The sequence below is a fragment of the Corvus hawaiiensis genome, chromosome 2 (assembly GCF_020740725.1).
Source record: "Corvus hawaiiensis isolate bCorHaw1 chromosome 2, bCorHaw1.pri.cur, whole genome shotgun sequence".
Classification (NCBI taxonomy): domain Eukaryota; kingdom Metazoa; phylum Chordata; class Aves; order Passeriformes; family Corvidae; genus Corvus; species Corvus hawaiiensis.
The window spans coordinates 39,006,139-39,026,128 of record NC_063214.1 but is presented as its reverse complement, the minus strand read 5'-3'; the positions used below and the strand labels follow the sequence as shown (position 1 = coordinate 39,026,128).

Genomic DNA, 19,990 nt, shown 5'->3' with positions numbered 1-19,990 from the left:
TAGAAATGAGGCAAAATGTAGCCCCTATATCACTGTCTGCGTGCAAAGGCCAGCTACCAGATAAAGACCTTTTCTCTTCAAATTTCCTGTAAAGAATACATAGCAGTGTTAGAAGCTGGAAACTATTTGTTTCGACAAAATATTAATTAAGTCTTGCTAAAATCAGAAATAGATTTAGAGGTCATTTACTTATAAAACTTCCTGGGGAAGAACCCCCAATGGGATATCTGCACACAACAGAGAATGCCTTCTTGCTTTCACCCTTTTTCACTACTCTCACTTGTGTAAAATGTTGATTTTAATAATGTGATTACTGTGCTACTGTAAGCTTGAAAAAGCCGGAAAGAAATACAGTATCACGCCCACACTTAATATTGAATAAGTAAACCCATAAAAACAGCAAGAGTTAAATAGTTATCATCAACTAATGCAATGAGAATGTTTCATCATCTAACACCTTTCTTACATTTAGGTGTGGTAATAATTTTATAAATGCAAGAGAAAGCTTTTCACATCAAAGCAGTCAAATATGGATGGCAAATTAATCTGTATTCAGTAAGGAGCCCAATTCTCTTACACTAAAGTGACTGCAAATTTTTATCCTTTAATTGCACTAAAGTTCAAAGACTCATTGACCCCATTCCTCTGATTTTTCTGCTCTCTTCAAGAACACTATCTGCCTTGTACTATTGCCACCTTATTGAAGGTATTATATCTTCAATTATATTATTTCTGTAGAGATACAGAATGAAGAAATACTTGGAGAAGAAAGGAGTTAAGCCTAATATCTACCCATACTGTTTCATGAAATGGTTTTTACTACTAAGAATTTCAGTGGCAGATTTGGAAAACTCTAAGATCCACTTAAAATACAGGAAAAGGCAAACAATAGACCTTGCATGTAAAAATTGCCAATTATCATTCTGATATCTACATTTACTCCTGTTCATCACTGAGATCCCAGGTTGCTTAATTAATTGCAATTTCTTGGCATACACATACCCACCAGACAGTCCTAATTACCGTCACTGCTGAAAATACAGATGTGAGCACCTGGCACTCCACCTTCACAGGGTGAAGTGCCTTGTCACGAGCCGCTCCAAGTCAGGATGACACTCTCCTGTGTGACCTCACCAGAAGACAGCAACGTGATTACAAAAATACAAAATTTTGAAGTAATTTAGATTTTGTAATCAAGTCTAGTCAACTCAGTGCAAGTATAGGGGAAATAAAAGATTTTAGTTGCATTTTCTCCTTTCCACCATCCACTCCCTGCTGTCCTGCCCTGGCTGGCAATGCCAGCATGTCCACTGTTCTCAGGAAGTTACACTCCAGAACATCAAAGTCCTCCCCTTTTTTATTAGCTGAGATGGAGTTCATTTTCCCCACAGCAGCCCTCACAGTGCTGTGCTTTGCATTGATAGCTAGAGACATATTGATAACACAGCATTTATCAAGGCTGTCTCTCCAACATTCCTCCCTCCTCAGTATGCTGGGTATGAGCAAGATCTTGTGAGGGGATACAGCCAGGACAGCTGACCTAAAATGACCAAAGGGATATGCCATACCGTATGATGTGTGCTCAGCAATGAAACCTAAGAGAAAGGTGTTGGTGTGTGCATTTTTTTGTTATGACATTTTTGTTCTGGAGCAACTGCTACATTTACTGAAGCCCTGCGTCCCAGAAAGTGCCTGGACATCACCTGCTGATGGGAAGTAGAGAACAAATATTTTTTTGGTAGGCATTGGTATAGTATACTCTGGTGCCACAGGGCACAGAACCCATCTGGATCTTGAGTGAAAGTCATGAAAAGAAGCAAGGTCAGAGGACCTGAACAGGAGTTTCAGTTCCTGGGAACAAAACGTAAGGATGGAAGCTGTCATGTGCCAATGGTTGTAGCCAGCAAGACAGCAGCTATGTCTGCCTAGAAATCCTGGAAGATATCATAGGCTGGCCAGAAAGCAGAAATACCTATCCAGACTCTACAGTGCAAAAAGAGAGGAGGGAAGGAGAAGGGATGCAAGCAACAAGTTTTCTGACAGCTGTTACTCCTGTCTGCTGATCTGTACACTGCAGAATTAAAAGCCTTTTTGACTTCCTATGACCCAGGTGAATAGAATGACCTACTAAAACCTATACAAAACTGAAAAACAAGTGTCTGTAGGTGGGTTGCACTACTAATTCAGCTTTGTTGCTAATTTATTAAATTCAGTTTGATTTCACAAGTTAGATTAGGTTTTAATTTTTCAGAACTTTCAAAAGGATGAATGACTGATAAGTGAGCAGGGTGTGCCATTCCAAATTACCTATTACTTGCAAGTCCAATTGTAGAAATTTTTTGTTAGAAAAAAGGTAGCATATCTGAGAAAGATATCTCTTTTTTTGACAGTTAGAATCTACAAGATTTCTCTCCACAATCATTAAGCAAAGACCAATATCCTTCATAATGTACAATATAATTACTAGAATTGACATCTAGTCCTTTAAGTGTAAATAGTATGCAGGGAACTCTGAAGCACTTTGTACTGAGGTAATGCAACTTGCTGTGGAAATTTGTTCATAAATTCTAATATTTCGTAGAATTTAAAAAGTAAATTCCACTGTGAGACGTGACCTATCTTAATCAGCTTGGCCATCATGTTCTATTCCAGATAAAGTGTATTACTGAAATAAGCTGTCATTGAAATGTACTTATTTTGCCATTATATTGACATTATTTTAACACAATCTGAGCCTACACTCGTTCCAATGGCAGCTTCCTGAAAGACAAAAAGAAGAGGAATACCAGGAAAACCTCTAACTATCATTAAAGAATCTCACATCTATAAACTTCAATTTACCTTTTACTTTCTCTTTTTCTGTAGGTTGTGACCTCATCCCAGTCCAGTATCTCAGATGGGGAGATCCCGAACCAATTGCAGCCGTCGTCTTTGCATGCCTGGGCCTGTTGGCCACGCTGTTTGTTACAGTCATATTCATAATGTACCGTGACACTCCGGTGGTCAAATCATCCAGCCGAGAACTTTGCTACATCATTCTGGCCGGCATCTGCTTGGGTTATTTGTGCACTTTCTGTCTGATTGCAAAACCTCAACAGATTTACTGTTACCTTCAGCGGATTGGCATCGGCCTCTCGCCGGCTATGAGCTATTCTGCTCTAGTAACTAAAACCAACCGCATTGCAAGAATCCTGGCTGGAAGCAAGAAGAAAATTTGTACAAAGAAACCTAGGTTCATGAGTGCCTGCGCCCAGCTGGTTATTGCTTTTATCTTGATATGTATACAATTAGGCATCATAGTTGCCCTCTTTATAATGGAGCCACCAGATATAATGCATGATTACCCAAGCATCCGAGAGGTCTACCTGATTTGTAACACCACCAACTTGGGTGTTGTGACTCCCCTTGGATATAATGGATTATTAATTTTGAGCTGCACCTTTTATGCATTTAAGACAAGAAATGTCCCAGCTAATTTCAATGAAGCAAAATATATTGCCTTCACGATGTATACCACCTGCATCATTTGGCTGGCTTTTGTGCCAATATATTTTGGAAGCAACTACAAGATAATCACCATGTGTTTCTCAGTGAGTCTGAGTGCCACGGTGGCCCTTGGCTGTATGTTTGTGCCCAAGGTGTACATCATCCTTGCTAAGCCGGAGAGAAACGTGCGCAGTGCATTCACCACATCGACTGTAGTCCGCATGCACGTAGGGGATGGAAAGTCATCTTCAGCCGCGAGCCGCTCCAGCAGCCTGGTGAACCTGTGGAAAAGAAGGGGATCATCTGGTGAAACGCTTAGGTAAAGTTTTCTAATGTGAGAGTGTGGGGAGGTGATTATGATCTTCTGAGAGTTACTAATAGTGGAAAGAAAAAGGGAAGTGTGCTAATTTCGTTTGCCTCTGCATCGGGAGTGGAGTGAGTCCTCTGTCCCACATCTGCAAGTTTTGGGTTTGATTTAGTCCAAACACTGTGCAAAAACAGGGGACAAAGCAATGGCAGAACAAAGTTGGAAGTACTGGCTGTGACAACTGTACATGAATCTAGGGAGAGAAACAAGATCTTAGGAGGAAAAAACCCAAGAGAAAAAGAAATACAACACATTTCGTTGTCCTGAATGCACCCATTTACAACCTCTTTCCCTTAAATGAACTTCGTAGTGTCTGTATTTTACCTCTAGTGACAGCAGTAAGACAACAGAGTTGCTGTTAGAGCTCCATAATCAAGGATGAGCATTAAACACAAGAGTCATCGTGGGCAGCCACTCTAAGGCATCTGAGGATTTGTTCCATATGACTCTTCTGTTGCACATTTTATCTCCTGTTCCCTTGATTTTCCTTTCTTATACTATCTCTTCCTAATTTCTTTCTTTGTTCTCAACTATCATCTCTTCCTTACCTTTTTCTGTACACATCCTCCTAACCCTAACAAATTCAGCTGTTCACAGGCCCCGCTCTGTCTACCCTTCCTGCCACTGAACAGATACTCCCTTACTCCCTTATGAAATCTTTCTTTGTTTCTTCCTAAGGCATTATTTGAATTCAGCAATCATGAAGACATCTTGTACGTTCAGTGTATAAAAATTACCTTAAGTGAACACTAAAGAGAAAGGAGAGCTCTGGAGTGGAAACACTGCCCTGCTTCATAGATGGAAAGTGTAGGCGTGCACCTTGTCCAGTGGTTTGTTTTCATCCTTTGATCCTTTCACTTTTGATATGGGTGCTATGAGGATAATTTAGGTTATTTAACTTCTGGCATAAACAAAAAGTCTGTCAATATGAAACTGCAAAGAAACAATTTTGTCATTCCTCAGCTACGTACATCAAGTCTGGAAGTGAAAAGTAGCTAGAGTGTTCTCCTCACTGAAACACACATGGGTTTTAGGATTGATATTACGAATATTTCCAGACATGTCATTATTCACAACTGGAGTTGGCATGGCACAAGAACAATTTGTACTTCCATTTTTGTGGGAACCACTATTTAGACCTGAGGGAGGACTTTATTATTAATACCTGTGGGATATGTTATGCCAAAGTGATTATTTTTTTCTGTCACAATATTACTAATGATTCTCTTTCAGAGACTTTGAAGTGGTACAAAAATGGCCAGTTTATTACAAGATATTTTATACTTATGATCTGTTAATTATGGGGGTTATTTTTCCTGTTTCTTTCCAGGTGGAGAGTAGAATGATATTCTAAAATGGTAAATCCTTTTTCAGATTAAGTGATGGTTACCTGAAATATCCTTTTCTGCAACCTCTATCATTATGCATAAATGACCTGAGGTATTTGAATTAGAAGCCCTATAGCAACTCTTGGGACTGTTAAAGAGGTATTCTTCAAAATATGTCTTCACTAGAAGGCATTCCTCTTTGAGATTATTATTAATTTCCCTCACTTTTGCTGCAGAACTCATTTGTCATCTTGTAACTTTTTTACTCAACAAGATGAAGTTATAGATGACAGGAAGATCTTGGGCTTGGGAAGGAATCTTTTGTCATCTGTTCAGATCTGGTTTGGAAAGATGTTACTCTAAAATCTTTATTTTGTTCTGAAAAGCAAGGAGCATACCCCATTAATAAATATTCTAAATGACAAGATGCATTTTCTTCTTTTTGAGGACTCTCTTTTCATTTCTTTATATCCCTCAATGGGTAAATAATACCTGCAGTAGGGAGATATTAGCAGAATACAAAAGATCATCAACAAAGACTTCTTTTTCAATAATACTGTCTTGGGAATCACTTCAATCCAAAAAGAGCTTTGAGAGTGCCCAATATGTGTGTGTAGGAATGAAAATGGCATCAGAAAGCTGATACATTGACATATTTGCCTGGATATGAAGAACTAGAATTTTGCTTTTGAAACTTGGGGAAAAACTTATATGTCATCAGCTGGGTTCATCAATGCACAAAACTGTAACAAGGAAGATCCTCCTAATATGTGTGTCTGAGTCCTCAGCTGATTAAACTGTGATGGTGCCACTGAGTTTAGTAGTGCTCAGTCAGTGTGTGCCTGAAGGGTCTAGGCATCCAAGAGCAAAATGATTCCATCGATCCTGGGAAATTCTCTCCAATCAATGCCAATTTGATTGCATGAAAGAGAGTCCTAAAAGGTGATGAGTAAATTTAAAACAGTGCTCAGGACTTCACCTAGGTCTGGTAAAATCTCCAAGAAAGAACAGAAAACCACTGTCAGCTTCAGTTCCATTTAGTGTAGAAAATGAGCAGAGTTCCCTCATTTTACTCGATAATCAAACATTTCTTTGAAAAAATCTGGTTACACAAAGCAATAGGTTTCAAGGTATTACTCAGTACAATGCTTAAAAGATTGTTTGGATAGTTATTCAAGTAAACACCAAAGTATTCAGAATCAAAGGAAATATGCACTAGAACTACATGGCATTATTTAAATAGCTCAGAGGGGTTTTGTTTAAAAGAGAGTGAGTCACTGTTGAATTTTAAAGAAATGTGCTATTTAAGTCACCAGTGCATAGAGGGGCCTCTATCATTAACATTTCGCTTCTTGACACTAATTTATAGCACAGTGTAGTATTGCACCAAATCATTGTCAAACAGATAATGCCAACGCGCCACTCAGAGCTTTCACATCAGCCACAAATTGACAGATAACAAGACTGCTTTTGCCCAAATAAAGCAGTGCATCTGTTACAGTCCTAAATGACTTTTTGCATGGGGTGCTCTTCAATTAAGAAAATCAGGAAAGATGTGTTGGAATGAATCTTCACATACTGAAGTATGTAGAAGGAGAGAGTAAAACTACTCATTACCCAGTGAAATTAAAACCATTTCATGGAGGCTATCATGATTCAGCAGTACTCACCAAAAGATATTCTGCCCTCATTTAAAAGCGGGGCTAACAAACCTGATGTTATCAGAAGTGATTCCACAAAGGAGAATACCACATAGCTGGAGTCAAAGCCATATAATTGGTGTAGAGAGGCATCTGGAACATCTGATTCCAGTTATCTTACCAGTTAGTTTCACAGACACTAGGAAGGCCATAAATATATTAAGTAAATCTTACCTTGAAGTACCAGGAATTATTATCACATATGCTACGCAGCCTTTTTGCAAGGGTCAAAAATACAGGGCTAATTTGTCCTCTCCTCATTCTCAAATAACTCGCTATTCCATGTAAGATAAAGGCTGTATATTCCTGCTACAATAGCTGCTATTATGATATTTCTATGATGATATTTCTATGATGATATTTCCAGTCAAGACTGCATATCAAAATGTCTCAGTCATGTTACCTTGACCTGGAGAATAGTGCAGATGTTCAAAAACTCCTCTTAATATCTTTCTAATATCATTGCCCTGGATTTCACACAAAAAAATTAACCACTATAGTTGTTTATGTCTTCCGGAAGGTGTCTTTAAATGGGCCAAACCACACGTACTCCACTTTCCAAGCTTACAAAACTGACCTTTTAAACACATCTCCCCAAAAGTACCTGCAGAAAAGCAAGATTTCTTTCCTTTAAGCAAGTAATAAACTGTTCTGAGCAACCAGCAAAGTATTAAAAATAGCCCTAAATACTGTCTTTCGCACATATATATGCTATTTAAGTCTTTAAAATCCTACCAGTATTTTTCTCAAAAGAGAGAAGCTGATAGATGCCCAGTACAAGCCAAAAGTACCCTCCTGAAACAAAACAAGACAGACTATCATCTTCTTAATGAGTAACTAAGCCAGAAGGTTGAGCAGCACTTTCAATCTGTAAACCAGGCAGGTAGCTATGATCACTCAGAAGGAAAGAATAATCACCAGCTAAGCCAGATAATGTTAGGTATATTCAAGATACACTGAATGTTTGTGTTTTGTGCCTAATTCCTCCATACAGCTGTGAACAGCACAATACTAGACAACAGAAGAAACTCACACATAAATTTCTGCACCTTATCATAGACACTTCTCTCGCAAATCTTTTTGAGACTAAAGCTTAATAACTTCGTGTGGCAGTGATACTTTATTTTACCTGAATTTACTATATGATGAAGTATTTCCTAAGTATTTAAACATAAGATATGGCTGTCGAACTAAATGTATTACTCACTTGTTTTTTAATGTATTGTCTTGTCCACTTAAAAAGTTTGTTCTGCATTGTATGATTACAGAACTGAGAATTGCTCTGTATGCCATTTGCAGAAGTGATAGGACTGACAGCTTTCATCCAGGACTGGGGATCCCTTGTCCTAGCAAGCCAAACACCCTTAGGGGAACCACAAAATTTTTATTATATAAATCACAGTCATTGTGTTTTATCTGACTAAACTTAAACAAAGATGCTCACACATCAGGTGTTTCCTTCTCAAGTGATTCACTGGTACCTCAGAAAAAGCCATGAGGTGTCTGGGCTCACATGCTGCTAATTTCCATTCCGTGTCTCCTATGAGCGAAACATGGTAAGCAAGGTAGATTTTTTCCACTGAATTGGATTCAGTCCTGGACCACCAGTGTCTCTAGTTAGTGTATAATTAGACAGCAAGCAGTCCCAAACTGTGCCATAATGAAGTATTTTGGAAACAGGTGTCTACCATCACACTGCATGCTCTGTTTCTGCAAGGAACAGCTGGTTTTCTCCCTTATCTCTTCTATTTTCCCTCTTATGATTTACTGTATCTGTTTTGTTACAATTCAAACACAACCTATTTTGGATCAGAAAATAAGAAAATATGCTTGGATCAGCCTAGAATCTGCCATTCATGGTTTAGAAATATTCCAGTCGAAGCATTATATCATGCATCAGTGCACCATATTTCAGCACCAAAATCTTGGGGTGAGTTTTTTCAGAAGTCTGAATTGAATTTTCTGCAAAAGTCCTCTCTTTTTCCCTGAGGAAAATTTTAAAACAGTACTTCTAATGTTGAATATGATTGAAATCCATATAAAATACTGAAAAAGACCAAGTGAATTGAAAACGTGAGAAACTTCTTCAAGGTTTCACTACTGCTATGCTACATTATTAAGAAAGTCCTGGAAAGACACTGAGTTTCCAGACAAATGGGAATCCCCACAAGAATAAACTTCTGTCTTGGTTACATGCCAAGGTCCCCAAGATGCAACTCATGCAATTCCCATTGGCCAGGTATCAAATTTTCACTGGTTGAAAGCCACATACATAAATAAGCAGATAGATTTGAAGTCATGGCCATCAAGCTGTGATCAATTTTAAGAGTATATGTGTGCATTATCAGCATGAGGGTTTCAAAGGTAAATGTGAAAGATTCAAATTCCCTATGCCTCAGCAAGATAAGTTGCCTGAAATATGAAACAGGTCTGTTGCTTGACATAGAGCTTCTAGTCCTGTAAAGAAGATGGAGTTCAAGAAAAACTGAGGGATTTTTGTGGAAAGCTGAAGCTGTTTCTCATTCCTCATGTGTACACCCATTGAGAAAGATACTGATCCTGAGCTTCTGGCACAGCATATTATATTGGGACACATTTTTATAGTACAAGTGCCAATTTTGTCTTCATTTATATGCAGCTTGAACAAATTCTCTGACAGATTTTTAACCATGATAAAAGAACACTACACCTCACTTCCAAACTAATTTTTAAAAGCTTTTTACTTACTAGATTTTCCAGGGCATGGCTTATAGGTTCATACTCACAATTTTCATAACCAAAGGGCTGAGATACTCCTGGTGATCTGATTGGTCATACAGTACACTAAGACTTACCCTCCATCAGGTCCATTGGCTGGCAAAACAAGGCAAAACACAACTTTCCTAAACTCTAGAATAACAGTCACAGATTTCATAAAAGTCATTGGTTCTGCAGTTTCTTCAGGTAGTTGAACTGATTTAAACATGGAAAATATGAAGCTGAATATAGAAGAGGTTGTAATCCCACAGTACTGAGCTCAAGCCTGGTGCACAAGTTCTCGTATGGAGTAATATCCACAGCTTGTGAGAGATGGCAGCATGGCTTGCTTTCCTACTGGAACTTGGTGGAGCCATTCTGTCTTGTATAAAACAAACACTGATTGGGAAAAAAAGAAATAGTTATTTTCTACTCTGGTGAAAAGTAAAATTATTTTTAGTATCAGTCAATGGTAGAGGAGAGGTTTCAGCCCACCTGTCTTATACCCCTCAATACCCTATCAGTCTGTTATAACATATTTACACAAAAAGATCTTTCCAATTCCAGTTTTATTTCACTGTGGGGAAAAAAAAATAAGTTGCGGGGAACATTATTTGAAATCTTGAACAGAATCGTTTTATAGCATAAAGAAATAATTTAGAGGTGATTTTTAGTGTTTCTAATCTGCTCTTGTGTGTACAGAGAATTAATTGGGAGATTATCAAAGAATGTGAATTGGGAGAACTAATGCTTAAGAAGTTACATTCTAGAAATGACTGGCACCATCTTTGAACTGTAACAATGGTCAGCTTTTAGCCATTGCCCACCCCAATGCAATAAATCCTTGTGGAAACTGAAAAATGGAAAAGCTGCTCAAAGCAGGACCACAGATTACTGTAGGGCAAAAGATGCCACTGAAAACTCCTTGCGTACCAAAAAATAAGTTAATTTCTCCAGATGCTCTTTAATGGGACCATTGATGACAAATCGCACAAAAGTGGTTAGATGCCTCTGCATTTTGAGTTGATGGTAGAAAAGTGAGGCGTAAGCTTCTTACATGACTTCATGTAATTAGAGCAGATAACAATTTACATGAGGTGAAGGTTTGGCCCAATGGGTATTGTTCTTATTTGAAAAAATAAAATCTAGGCATACTGATACAACAAGATATTATTTGTTTGCTTCATAGCCTTGCTAAAATTTAATTTTGATGCATGGAGGATAAAAAAAATTGGATCTTCAGTGAAAGTCGTTATCCTTTTGATGGATTAGTCTGCATTTATTAATGAATCAGTTCCCAAACGGATCATTTGGAGCTATTTTAATCTAATATGCTACAAAAATTTAGATTGAGAGGTTATTGAATAGTTTGAGTCCTTCACTTTTCCCTAAATAATTTAGTCTTGGTGTCATTTTGGACAAGTTTGATACTGTGATTAATTAAACTTCAAATACTTTTAAATGACTGAAGAATATTTTATAAAACTCAGTGAAAGGTATTACTGAAAGCTTTTGATAAATTGTTGCTAAAACATTCCATCTGTATAATGAGTTTATACTCTTAAATGACCTTATTACAATGGTTTTTGTGTACAGTGCTAGCGTTGTTGTTTTGAATTTTCCCCTCAACTTAAATTTAACTAAAATATTGATTGATTGATTGATTGATTGATATAATTTTTTTGGCTGCATTAACTGAGCACGTCTTCAAGCCTAATATTTGGCATTATTTATATTATTAAGACACTGTTACCATCATTTTGAAACAAATATCATATGTGAAGTCTGGATATTAAATGACATTGTGAACAGTTCCCTACTTACTGTTACCCAAATATGCTCTAGGTTGCAAAATGCAGTCTTGCTAGTGTACTGCAAAAAAGAATAGGAAGAAACAGTGAAGATGGGATGCAACAATTCTATATTTATTTAGGGAAAGAAAGCATTTCTATCTTTTAATAGCAGTGTCTATCCCTTTTACATATTGTTTTTCATCTTCAAGCCTGTATCCCAAAATTCTGATGACAAAAAAATGCCACCATATACTATATCACTACTGTCCTTATCACACATGCTGGAGAGCACTCGGAGAAGCCGCGCAGATGTTCTCATGTTCATTGGCATGCACGATGTAGGTCCTGTCTGCCAGGTTTGTCTACCAAAGGAAATTCTGCTTCATTCTAGAGCAAACTTTGATATGAACTGGCATTGTAATTAATTTGATGCACTGTAATTAATCTGATAAACAGAAGACTAGGACATGCACCCTCCCTCCAAGGTCCATCAAGTCACAAACCAGTCTGCCACTGTGGAAACACCTATATGAATTACAGTGAATGGTATTTGTACTTGTATCCTGAATGTTGATGTGGACTGGTGGAAGAGCTGGCATTTCATCTGGCTGAGAGCTGTGTTTAGTGACAGATAGTTTTTCATGACGGTGACTGAAATTTAAGGCAGATGTCTGTTAAAATTTATAAACACAAGGGTCTTTTAATCTGCTGTAGTTTTGGCTATAGCATTATATATTGAACCTTTATATGGGTAAGACCCTACTGTAGAAATATCCTATACAATGGTATGTCCAGCATTTTGGAAAAACCCTTTCTGGAACAATGGAAATAAACAGACTGGTAGTATTTTGCTATCAGTCTAATCTTCCCTTGAGCCAGTATAATGCTTTGTCTATCATTCCATCAAAAATGTCATTTTAATTCAGCAGCTGCAATTAAATATGATTGCTTAATTAGAATAAGCTTTTTAAAAAAGTAAAATATTTTGCTGCACTTGAAAAAAATCAATTGTAAGTTTGGCTCTAAAGCAATTTTACTTGCTGAAATTGTGTTAATAAGAAAGTAATGTTTATATGTCAATTTTTTTTAAAAGAGAAAAGTGGCATGCTTAATAATATGCAATTTATTTTAGCCATTAAATAAATGGGAAAATTTGACAAAATAAACAGAGAGCCTTTTCAAAATACTCAGAGCAATATGCTGCAATTTCAAGATACCATGACCGATCTCACAGAATCGATTTTCAAGAACACAGCATGTTTGTAGTTCAAAGCAGCCCCTGCAGTAGCAACACTAAATCACTAAATATTGTTCGTATTTCATTCTTTAGCATTTATGCAGAGATCATTAAACATATAATGTCTTACCTAATCTAAAGGCTATGAAATGTAAGTTCTGTTGCTATGAAATGTAAGTTCTTCATCATTTCTTAATATCAAGACCAAGGAACATTGCATGTGAAAAATACTACTTCTATGTAAGTTAACAGTGTCAAGCACACATTGGGTGCTCACTAACACTTCTGCATGGCCGTATGAGATTGCATTTGAAATAGGGATTAATGACAGCTCTCTGTCTCCAACACAACAAATTACCTTTGCTTTTCATTTTAAAAACCCAAAGATACCCTGAGATATCTTCATTTAGTTAAACATTTTTCTGAAAAAAGAGAAACAAAAACCCCTTATGTCTAAGAGTAAAAACCAGTTTCTAATTGCTCTTTTTTTTTTTTTTTTTTTCAGAGAACAGATTGTTTGAAACAACTATTTTTTGCTATTGCAAGCTCTTGCCTTTTGGGAACTCTTTCACCCTGTGTAGTGTGGACATTTTAACAGAACCTGCTCATTACCACCCACATTCTATCCATAGATTATTTTTCAAGGATTTCACAATATCTTTGACCAAACTATTCACAAATGTAGGCTATGGCACACTTTCTAGGTCTGGCCTGTCAACATCCTCCAGATAGGGGATGTGCATCCATATGAAATGCACTGCTGATCAAGGTATCCAACACCTTCTGCATGGAAATTGAGAAAGAGCAGAGGTAGGAGGGGCCATGAACATACCTGAGTCTCACCCTAACATGAAGTCAAGACCATCAGGATACCAGCACCTGGATCTACTGTGAAGGCATAGTCTAAAAACGCCCATATCTAGAGACTCTTGTCAGCACAGGAACAAAATTAATAAATAATTAATAATAAATAATAATAATAATAATGTAGGGATCTGTACCTACACACACATAAAATCTGATTTCTACAGCATTTTAGTGAATCACTACTGATCTTATTCAGATTCCCATATTCCCCTTTTGTTTCCCATGGCATCCGTTAGTATTGGTCTACAAGAGGAGTTTTGTTGGAAGGTGAAGAAGGCAAGAAAAAAGGTCTAGAAGTCCTTCAAACCTGAGCAGATTCACTGGTATTTCCTACCATTTATCACATGTACATTGAGTTCACTAAAAGCCAAGGCAGTACAGTCATGGTTTCTCAGCCCAGGAGTAAATTTCTTTCTCTCTCCTGAGGCCCTCTGGAGAGAGCAGAGTACTGCTGTGTAAGATAGAGAGATGTGACCAAGTATTTGGCAAATGGACAAGCTCTGCAGTGACTGAGTTACTGGGAATTACTCCCCAAATCTCCTGTCACTAATCAGCACTTATAAAACATATTAGTATTTATCATTAAATATCTTCCTTAAGACAGCTTGCTCCAGTGCAAAAACAAATGACGCAGATCATAATTTCCCACCAAAAGATGTGAAAAAAACCATTAAAGATGACCCAAAGTATTATAAATCATTTAACAGAATTGGAATTGGAGAAAAGGAGAAAATAAATTTGTTCTTACAAATACTGTTTACACAGTAGTGTTTTATGCCTCCTCCAAAAATACCATAAAGCCAAAATACCTTTTACTTTTCACTTTAGTATTTCTTATGTCAACTGCAAAGAAATGTCTGAGGGTTTTCCCTCTCAAAAGACTGGCTCTTTTAAAGCAATCCTTGGTTTTAACAACCTGAAAGGGGACATTTTTCAAGACATTCTGCAAGACATTCTGAGGCAAAAGCATTTCCTGTGCCTGCTCTGAAAGCTGAAAACCATTTTTATGCAGAATCTTTGGTGTGCCTTTCCGGAATGGTCACTCAAAGAATTTTGGAGGTTCCCCCCAAGAGTTAGATGCACTTAGCGCACTAGGAGGATTGATTAGAGTTTGGTCACCGTTTTCATAATTACATGGACATTTAGCACTGAATGAATGGCAATGTAGCAGTTACTATGGGTCAAGACTTTGAGGTATTATGAGACAATGTATGGTTTCTGGTGGTGCAATTTGCTCTTGAGTGGATGGATAAACTTGAGGGATTCATAAGAGTGTCTCTGCTGATTTTCATGGTAGTGAAAATTATGCTAATGTGAAATGGACAGTTGTGGGGGCTTATTTATCTGGGTTACATCCATTCTAACCTGAGGTTCTTCAGGATGGAGTTACCAAGGACACCTCTTGTTTCCTTTCATTGGCTACTTTCTAGAATCCTGCTTAGTGTGAGCATTTAGAGTCTCCCAGTTTTTCCTACTTTTGATTTTTCCTTCTGCCTTGCTAGGCAAAATATCTCTTTTGGTTATTTAGTCTAAACATAACTGTATTTCTGTCCTGCTCCTCCTAAATTCTACTTTCTTTGATGTCTAACACCTTCACTCCAAGTTTATTTCCTTTCCTTTTCTGTGAAGTTTCTACACATTCTTTTCTCTCTGCTCTTTTTCTCTGGCTATCCCGATTAATTTTGTATGATCCAGTTTGACTTCATTTGTATTTTTCAGTAAATTTATCTACTCTCTGAGCCCATCCACCTTTTCCTCTGCTCTAGGAATCGCCTTCCATGTAATACATATGTGTCCTGTTCGAGCTTCATGCCTATCTGGGAGCGCTACATACACCACATCCTGGATTGTCTTAAAACCTTGGCAGCCAGTCTGCAAAATTGCTGTTGTTCCTCCTTTCAGTAAGGTTATAATTTGTAAACAAAAGGACTTTGCACTTATACACCTAATTTTACTGTCTGTGGTTCACTCTCAGAATCACTAAGCTTCTTCATCAGTGATTTATGTAATACACACTGCATCTGAGGGTCTACTGCAACTGCATCCAATATCTAGTCTCACTTTCTCTGTACTCAGGTTATTTCTCCTTTACAAGGTAGTTCTCTTCAAGGTACTTTTGTTATCCAGATCAGATTAATGAATGAGAAACAAAAAAAGTCCCTTATTCTGTGATTTTAGCAGAATTAAATGCACAAGCTTCCCCCCAGAAGTGTGTTAAATGCCCACAGTGCAGCCCATGGGATTTGGGGGTGGGATATCACAAATTCTTTGAGAAGACACATGCAGGTATTTTTTCAAAATTTTTCTTAAAGAATTTAAATAGGTATTTCAACACCTAGCACAAGAATTTGTATGATTAGGGTGAAGTTCACTACTGGGAGGAGAGACAGTGTGAGATTTGTACATTACTCACATCCCAGTTGAGTGTTCAGTGAGTCAACAATGACCAGGTATTATCTTGTATCCTATCCGGAGACTAATTAGATAATCAAGTATTAAACTGTTTATCCTAGTGAATTTTTCATCCAAGTGTGAGGTCCTGTACGTAAAATATGCATAGTACTGCACTGGGCTCTAGGGTTGGGGTTATTTCCCTTGACTTTATGTCTAGATCTCAGCAAGTTATCCAACTTTTCTATTTGTTGCCAGTTGAGAGGGAAGTCCCATTCACAACATGAACTGTGAGCCCACACAACTTTTACCCAACCTCTCCACTACACTGGTGCTTGCTTTGAAAAGTGGAACAAGCCATGTATTACAGAGATGTACGACCAGGGAAATAAGTTAGGATTGAGAACATGGCCACCAGCTGATTTCCCACTGATTCTTAATTTAAGTGTTTCTTCCCTTAAACTGGTTCACTCTGTTTGGTCTAACTCCAAAAATTATTAAAGATAAAATGTTAGCATGCTGTTTATTCTGTAAAACCATTTGGGTCATCTTATATAGAGATATAGATATATATAAAGAAAATAGTGAGCACCTATCCTGCATAACCCTGTTTGCTTTAACTCTAGTCTGGGGTTTTATGCAGTTTTTTACCACTCCCACAGCTGCTTTGCACTCTTCTCTACCACTGCCACAGTAGCATTCATGTGCATGGCCCTTTGCACAGCAGCTGTCAAAGAAAGCTGAGCACACAATCACTTCTCTCTGTTTGCTCCTGTTGTTGTCGTGATTTATTAGGTACAAAGGCAGGAGACTGGCCCCCCCGCACAAGTCGGAAATAGAGTGTTTCACCCCAAAAGGGAGTATGGGGAATGGTGGGCGAGCTACAATGACCAGGTAAGCAAAGAGCAAGTGGCCTTAGGTCAGTGTCATATGTCTGTGAACTGAAGGAGCAGCCCTGGACAATTCCAGGCCAGATCCTCTGTCTGTAATTCCTGTGTATCCCATAAAGTATGTTTACAAAAGAAAAAAAAAAATTAAAACATGTTGCCACTGCTGATTTCTGTGTTCCATCTGACTGCCAAAAAATACCCTGCACCATGTTCATTCCAGTGACCTGAACCACGTGTCCTGTGTGATGTTGTTGTAATATGGTGCTTTGGGGAGGAGAAATCTTACACATTAAGCCAGTCAGGCAGATGAAAAGAAACAGCATTCAAACCTGGAGTAAGGGTAGGCCCGCTATATATTAGGGGTTACATTAAGTCCAACCAAAAGAATTTTAAAAAGCAGAGAGAAAAACTGATTGATGAAAACATTTTCAATATGAAAATGTTGGTTCTTCTCAATCAAAATATCTTGTGGAAAAGTACTGAGTTTTACAGTAGTTTTAAAGAAAGGTTTCAAAGTAATTTTAAATAGAATTTAAAGCATCTTTTTCATAACTTTCCCCATCTAATTTAATTTATATACTTATTTTCTTTTTTTTTATTGCCATTATATATTGCATGACATTAAGCGCCAATGTTACAATTTAATTAATATCAAATACTAGATTTTTTTTAATGTTACTGGGATTAACTTCTTTAGTATGGCAACCTTGATGTTTTTCTATTGAAATATTTCAAACTACTTAATTCTGTTAAATTCTTGGAGATTTCAGCTATTCTTGAGTCCAGCCAGATTTCTAAAGGTTGGACTTCCTTGGGACAGAAATTTCATTTCTCCATACATCTCCTTTCACAAATGAATAAGCACATACATGTCAAAGATGGTTATACATCTTTCATGAACAAAAGCTCTTAAGAAGCAGTGTCATTGTGTTATGTTCTACTAAGTGTTAGAACCATTTTACCATTTATTAAAAGATCTACTCATTCCTCATCAACCCCTGTAGGATATTTATAAATATAACCTTAGAGCACAGGGTGATCAAATTATACCTTCACTTTTCCCAAATGTTTCCTCATTTGCACAGTGCTATGCTTCCCTTGGGTGCAGTATTCACACACATACATAGGGCCATCAACACTCACACCACATAGCACACACCTGAGGATTCCTGCATTTTAAATAACATCATAAACATTTATTGCTGAGTGTTGTACACAAAGTATATATTTTGTCAACTGGAATTGTTTCTTGTCCATGTGTCATCTGGATTTTTTTTTCTTACATTGCATTGCCTTCAGAAATATTTATTCTTCATTTGAAAGCTATCTGCAATCAATATATAATGGAATTTTGAAGAGTGGAAGAGTACATGTAATTGTCAGACAACTGTATTTTTTTGTACAGTATTCAGCTCTGTTTTGCCTGGCCATATATACACCCTTGAAAAACTTCTTTTTTATATCTTCACAGTGAAGAATCTGTTTGCATTCCAGACTGTAATCGATCTGAGTCAAGTAGAGAGGAGAAAAAGATTCCTGTTAAAGAGGATGCCCTAACAGTCAAAAAGACTGGAAACTGTGTCAGTCTAATAGTTCCACAGCAAGACTGTCAGCTGCAAGACCTACTCAAACAGTTAAGAACACCTGCTGCTTAACAGAGTCCAATTGCATTTGATGGCTGTGTTTTGTTGTCTCCAGCCACAATGTCCTGGCCAATGGTCCTTGTCCAATTTTGTGAGCTCAGTAGAGTTGCCACTGAATAGCCTGGGAATCTCCCAGAGAGAACTCAGACATTGCAGAAGAGAAAGTAGGTACCATTCTCATGTCTCAGTAAATACCAGACCAGTTCTAGAAGTCACTGAGATGAAGAACAGATGGAAAAAGACAGATACAGGGGCCTGACCATCTGTGAATGATGAAAAAACTCATCATCTCATGGGACAAAGAGGTCCCATGATACACACCAAATTTCACTTACAGTCTTTCAGTCTAAATAATGCCATGCAATTCATACTGGGCAGTGTTGTTCAGCTCATGTCCTCAAATCCCTTGTGCAACATTATATATGTGTCCCAACCCCAGTGTGGACATTTTCCACATCAGGGCCTAACTACCCCTTTATATTAGTATTACAAGTGGCTTCAGATTTTTCAAGATGAAAAGTGACACAAAAATAGAAGTAGTGGGTACATTATGTGATGCCTTATAAGGCTATTTCTAATTAAGGGAAGTTATGACATCCTGCATCACCTGTGAGCATCATTCACATATATATGATAAAATCAACTAAGGAATGGGATGTTTTAGGAAGCTTTCACAAAGCAGGCATCACGGCATCATTTCTTTTGCATTTCTTGCATCATATTTGCATTTCTGATTTGATTAAATCCAATGAATAAGAAACTGCTTAATAATTCACAGGAGTAATTTTCTGGCTAAATCCCATGCGCAAAGATAGTTCTGTAATTATTTATCAGGCATGCCAAACATCTAAAATTCCTCCAATTTCATGCTGTTTGCGGAGGATAGAAGTCAAATCAACTGTTGACTCTGGAGATAGAACTGGGAGAGAAATGAGGGGGTTTTTTTGGTTGGTTGGTTGGTTGGTTGGTTTTTTGTTTGTGTGTATGTGGTTTTTGTGTTTCTTTCTCTTGTGCACTGCTTGTACACTTGATTTCAGTGTCAGGTAAGGTGATGGTTTCTATTTTTCCCAGTTTCTATTTCATACCTTTAGCAATGAAAACAATGAAAAATCATGTTGACCAAGTAATACGGAAAACACCTTAAAGCAGGTAGCTGCATCAGGAAGCAGAACTCAGAGTTCAAGAGGTGCCATTGTCCTCTCTCCATCCTGTGAATAGAATGCTCCAGTGTAGCAGAAATGTGCTCAGAGATGCTTGAAACGGCATTATTCGGACAAAATGTGTAACACAACTCTAGTTACCTTAATTTATAATTGCAATGAGGTCATGGTAGTAGAGGAAAGAAGACACATCTGATACCAGGATCATTCTTGCATTTTGGGGGATGACCATTGGTGTACTAGAAATGTTTCATTCAGATACTGGACTCTCCATTTCCCACTCTAACCATGTATGCTGCTGAAGCAGCTGCTGGAATTAGCATCACTGGTGGCTGCACTGGGAGGTCACTGGCAAAGGTTTTGTCCATCAACTCTCTCTCACTTTGTAGTTT

General features: G+C 37.6%; 1 protein-coding gene across 7 annotated transcripts in view; it reads left to right on the top strand.

Moving 5' to 3' along the window:
* GRM5 (glutamate metabotropic receptor 5) overlaps nt 1-19,990 on the top strand; it is a 248,284-nt gene that overhangs the window by 214,805 nt on the left and 13,489 nt on the right. For 5 of the 7 annotated variants that reach the window (XM_048294511.1, XM_048294510.1, XM_048294512.1 and 2 more), the window contains 3 exons: nt 2,866-3,805; nt 16,701-16,799; nt 18,267-18,428. In XM_048294511.1, coding sequence (XP_048150468.1) covers nt 2,866-3,805; nt 16,701-16,799; nt 18,267-18,428 — 1,201 coding nt within the window. The remainder of the gene's footprint in view (nt 1-2,865; nt 3,806-16,700; nt 16,800-18,266; nt 18,429-19,990) is intronic. The other 2 variants (XM_048294513.1, XM_048294514.1) reach the window with 2 other exon arrangements.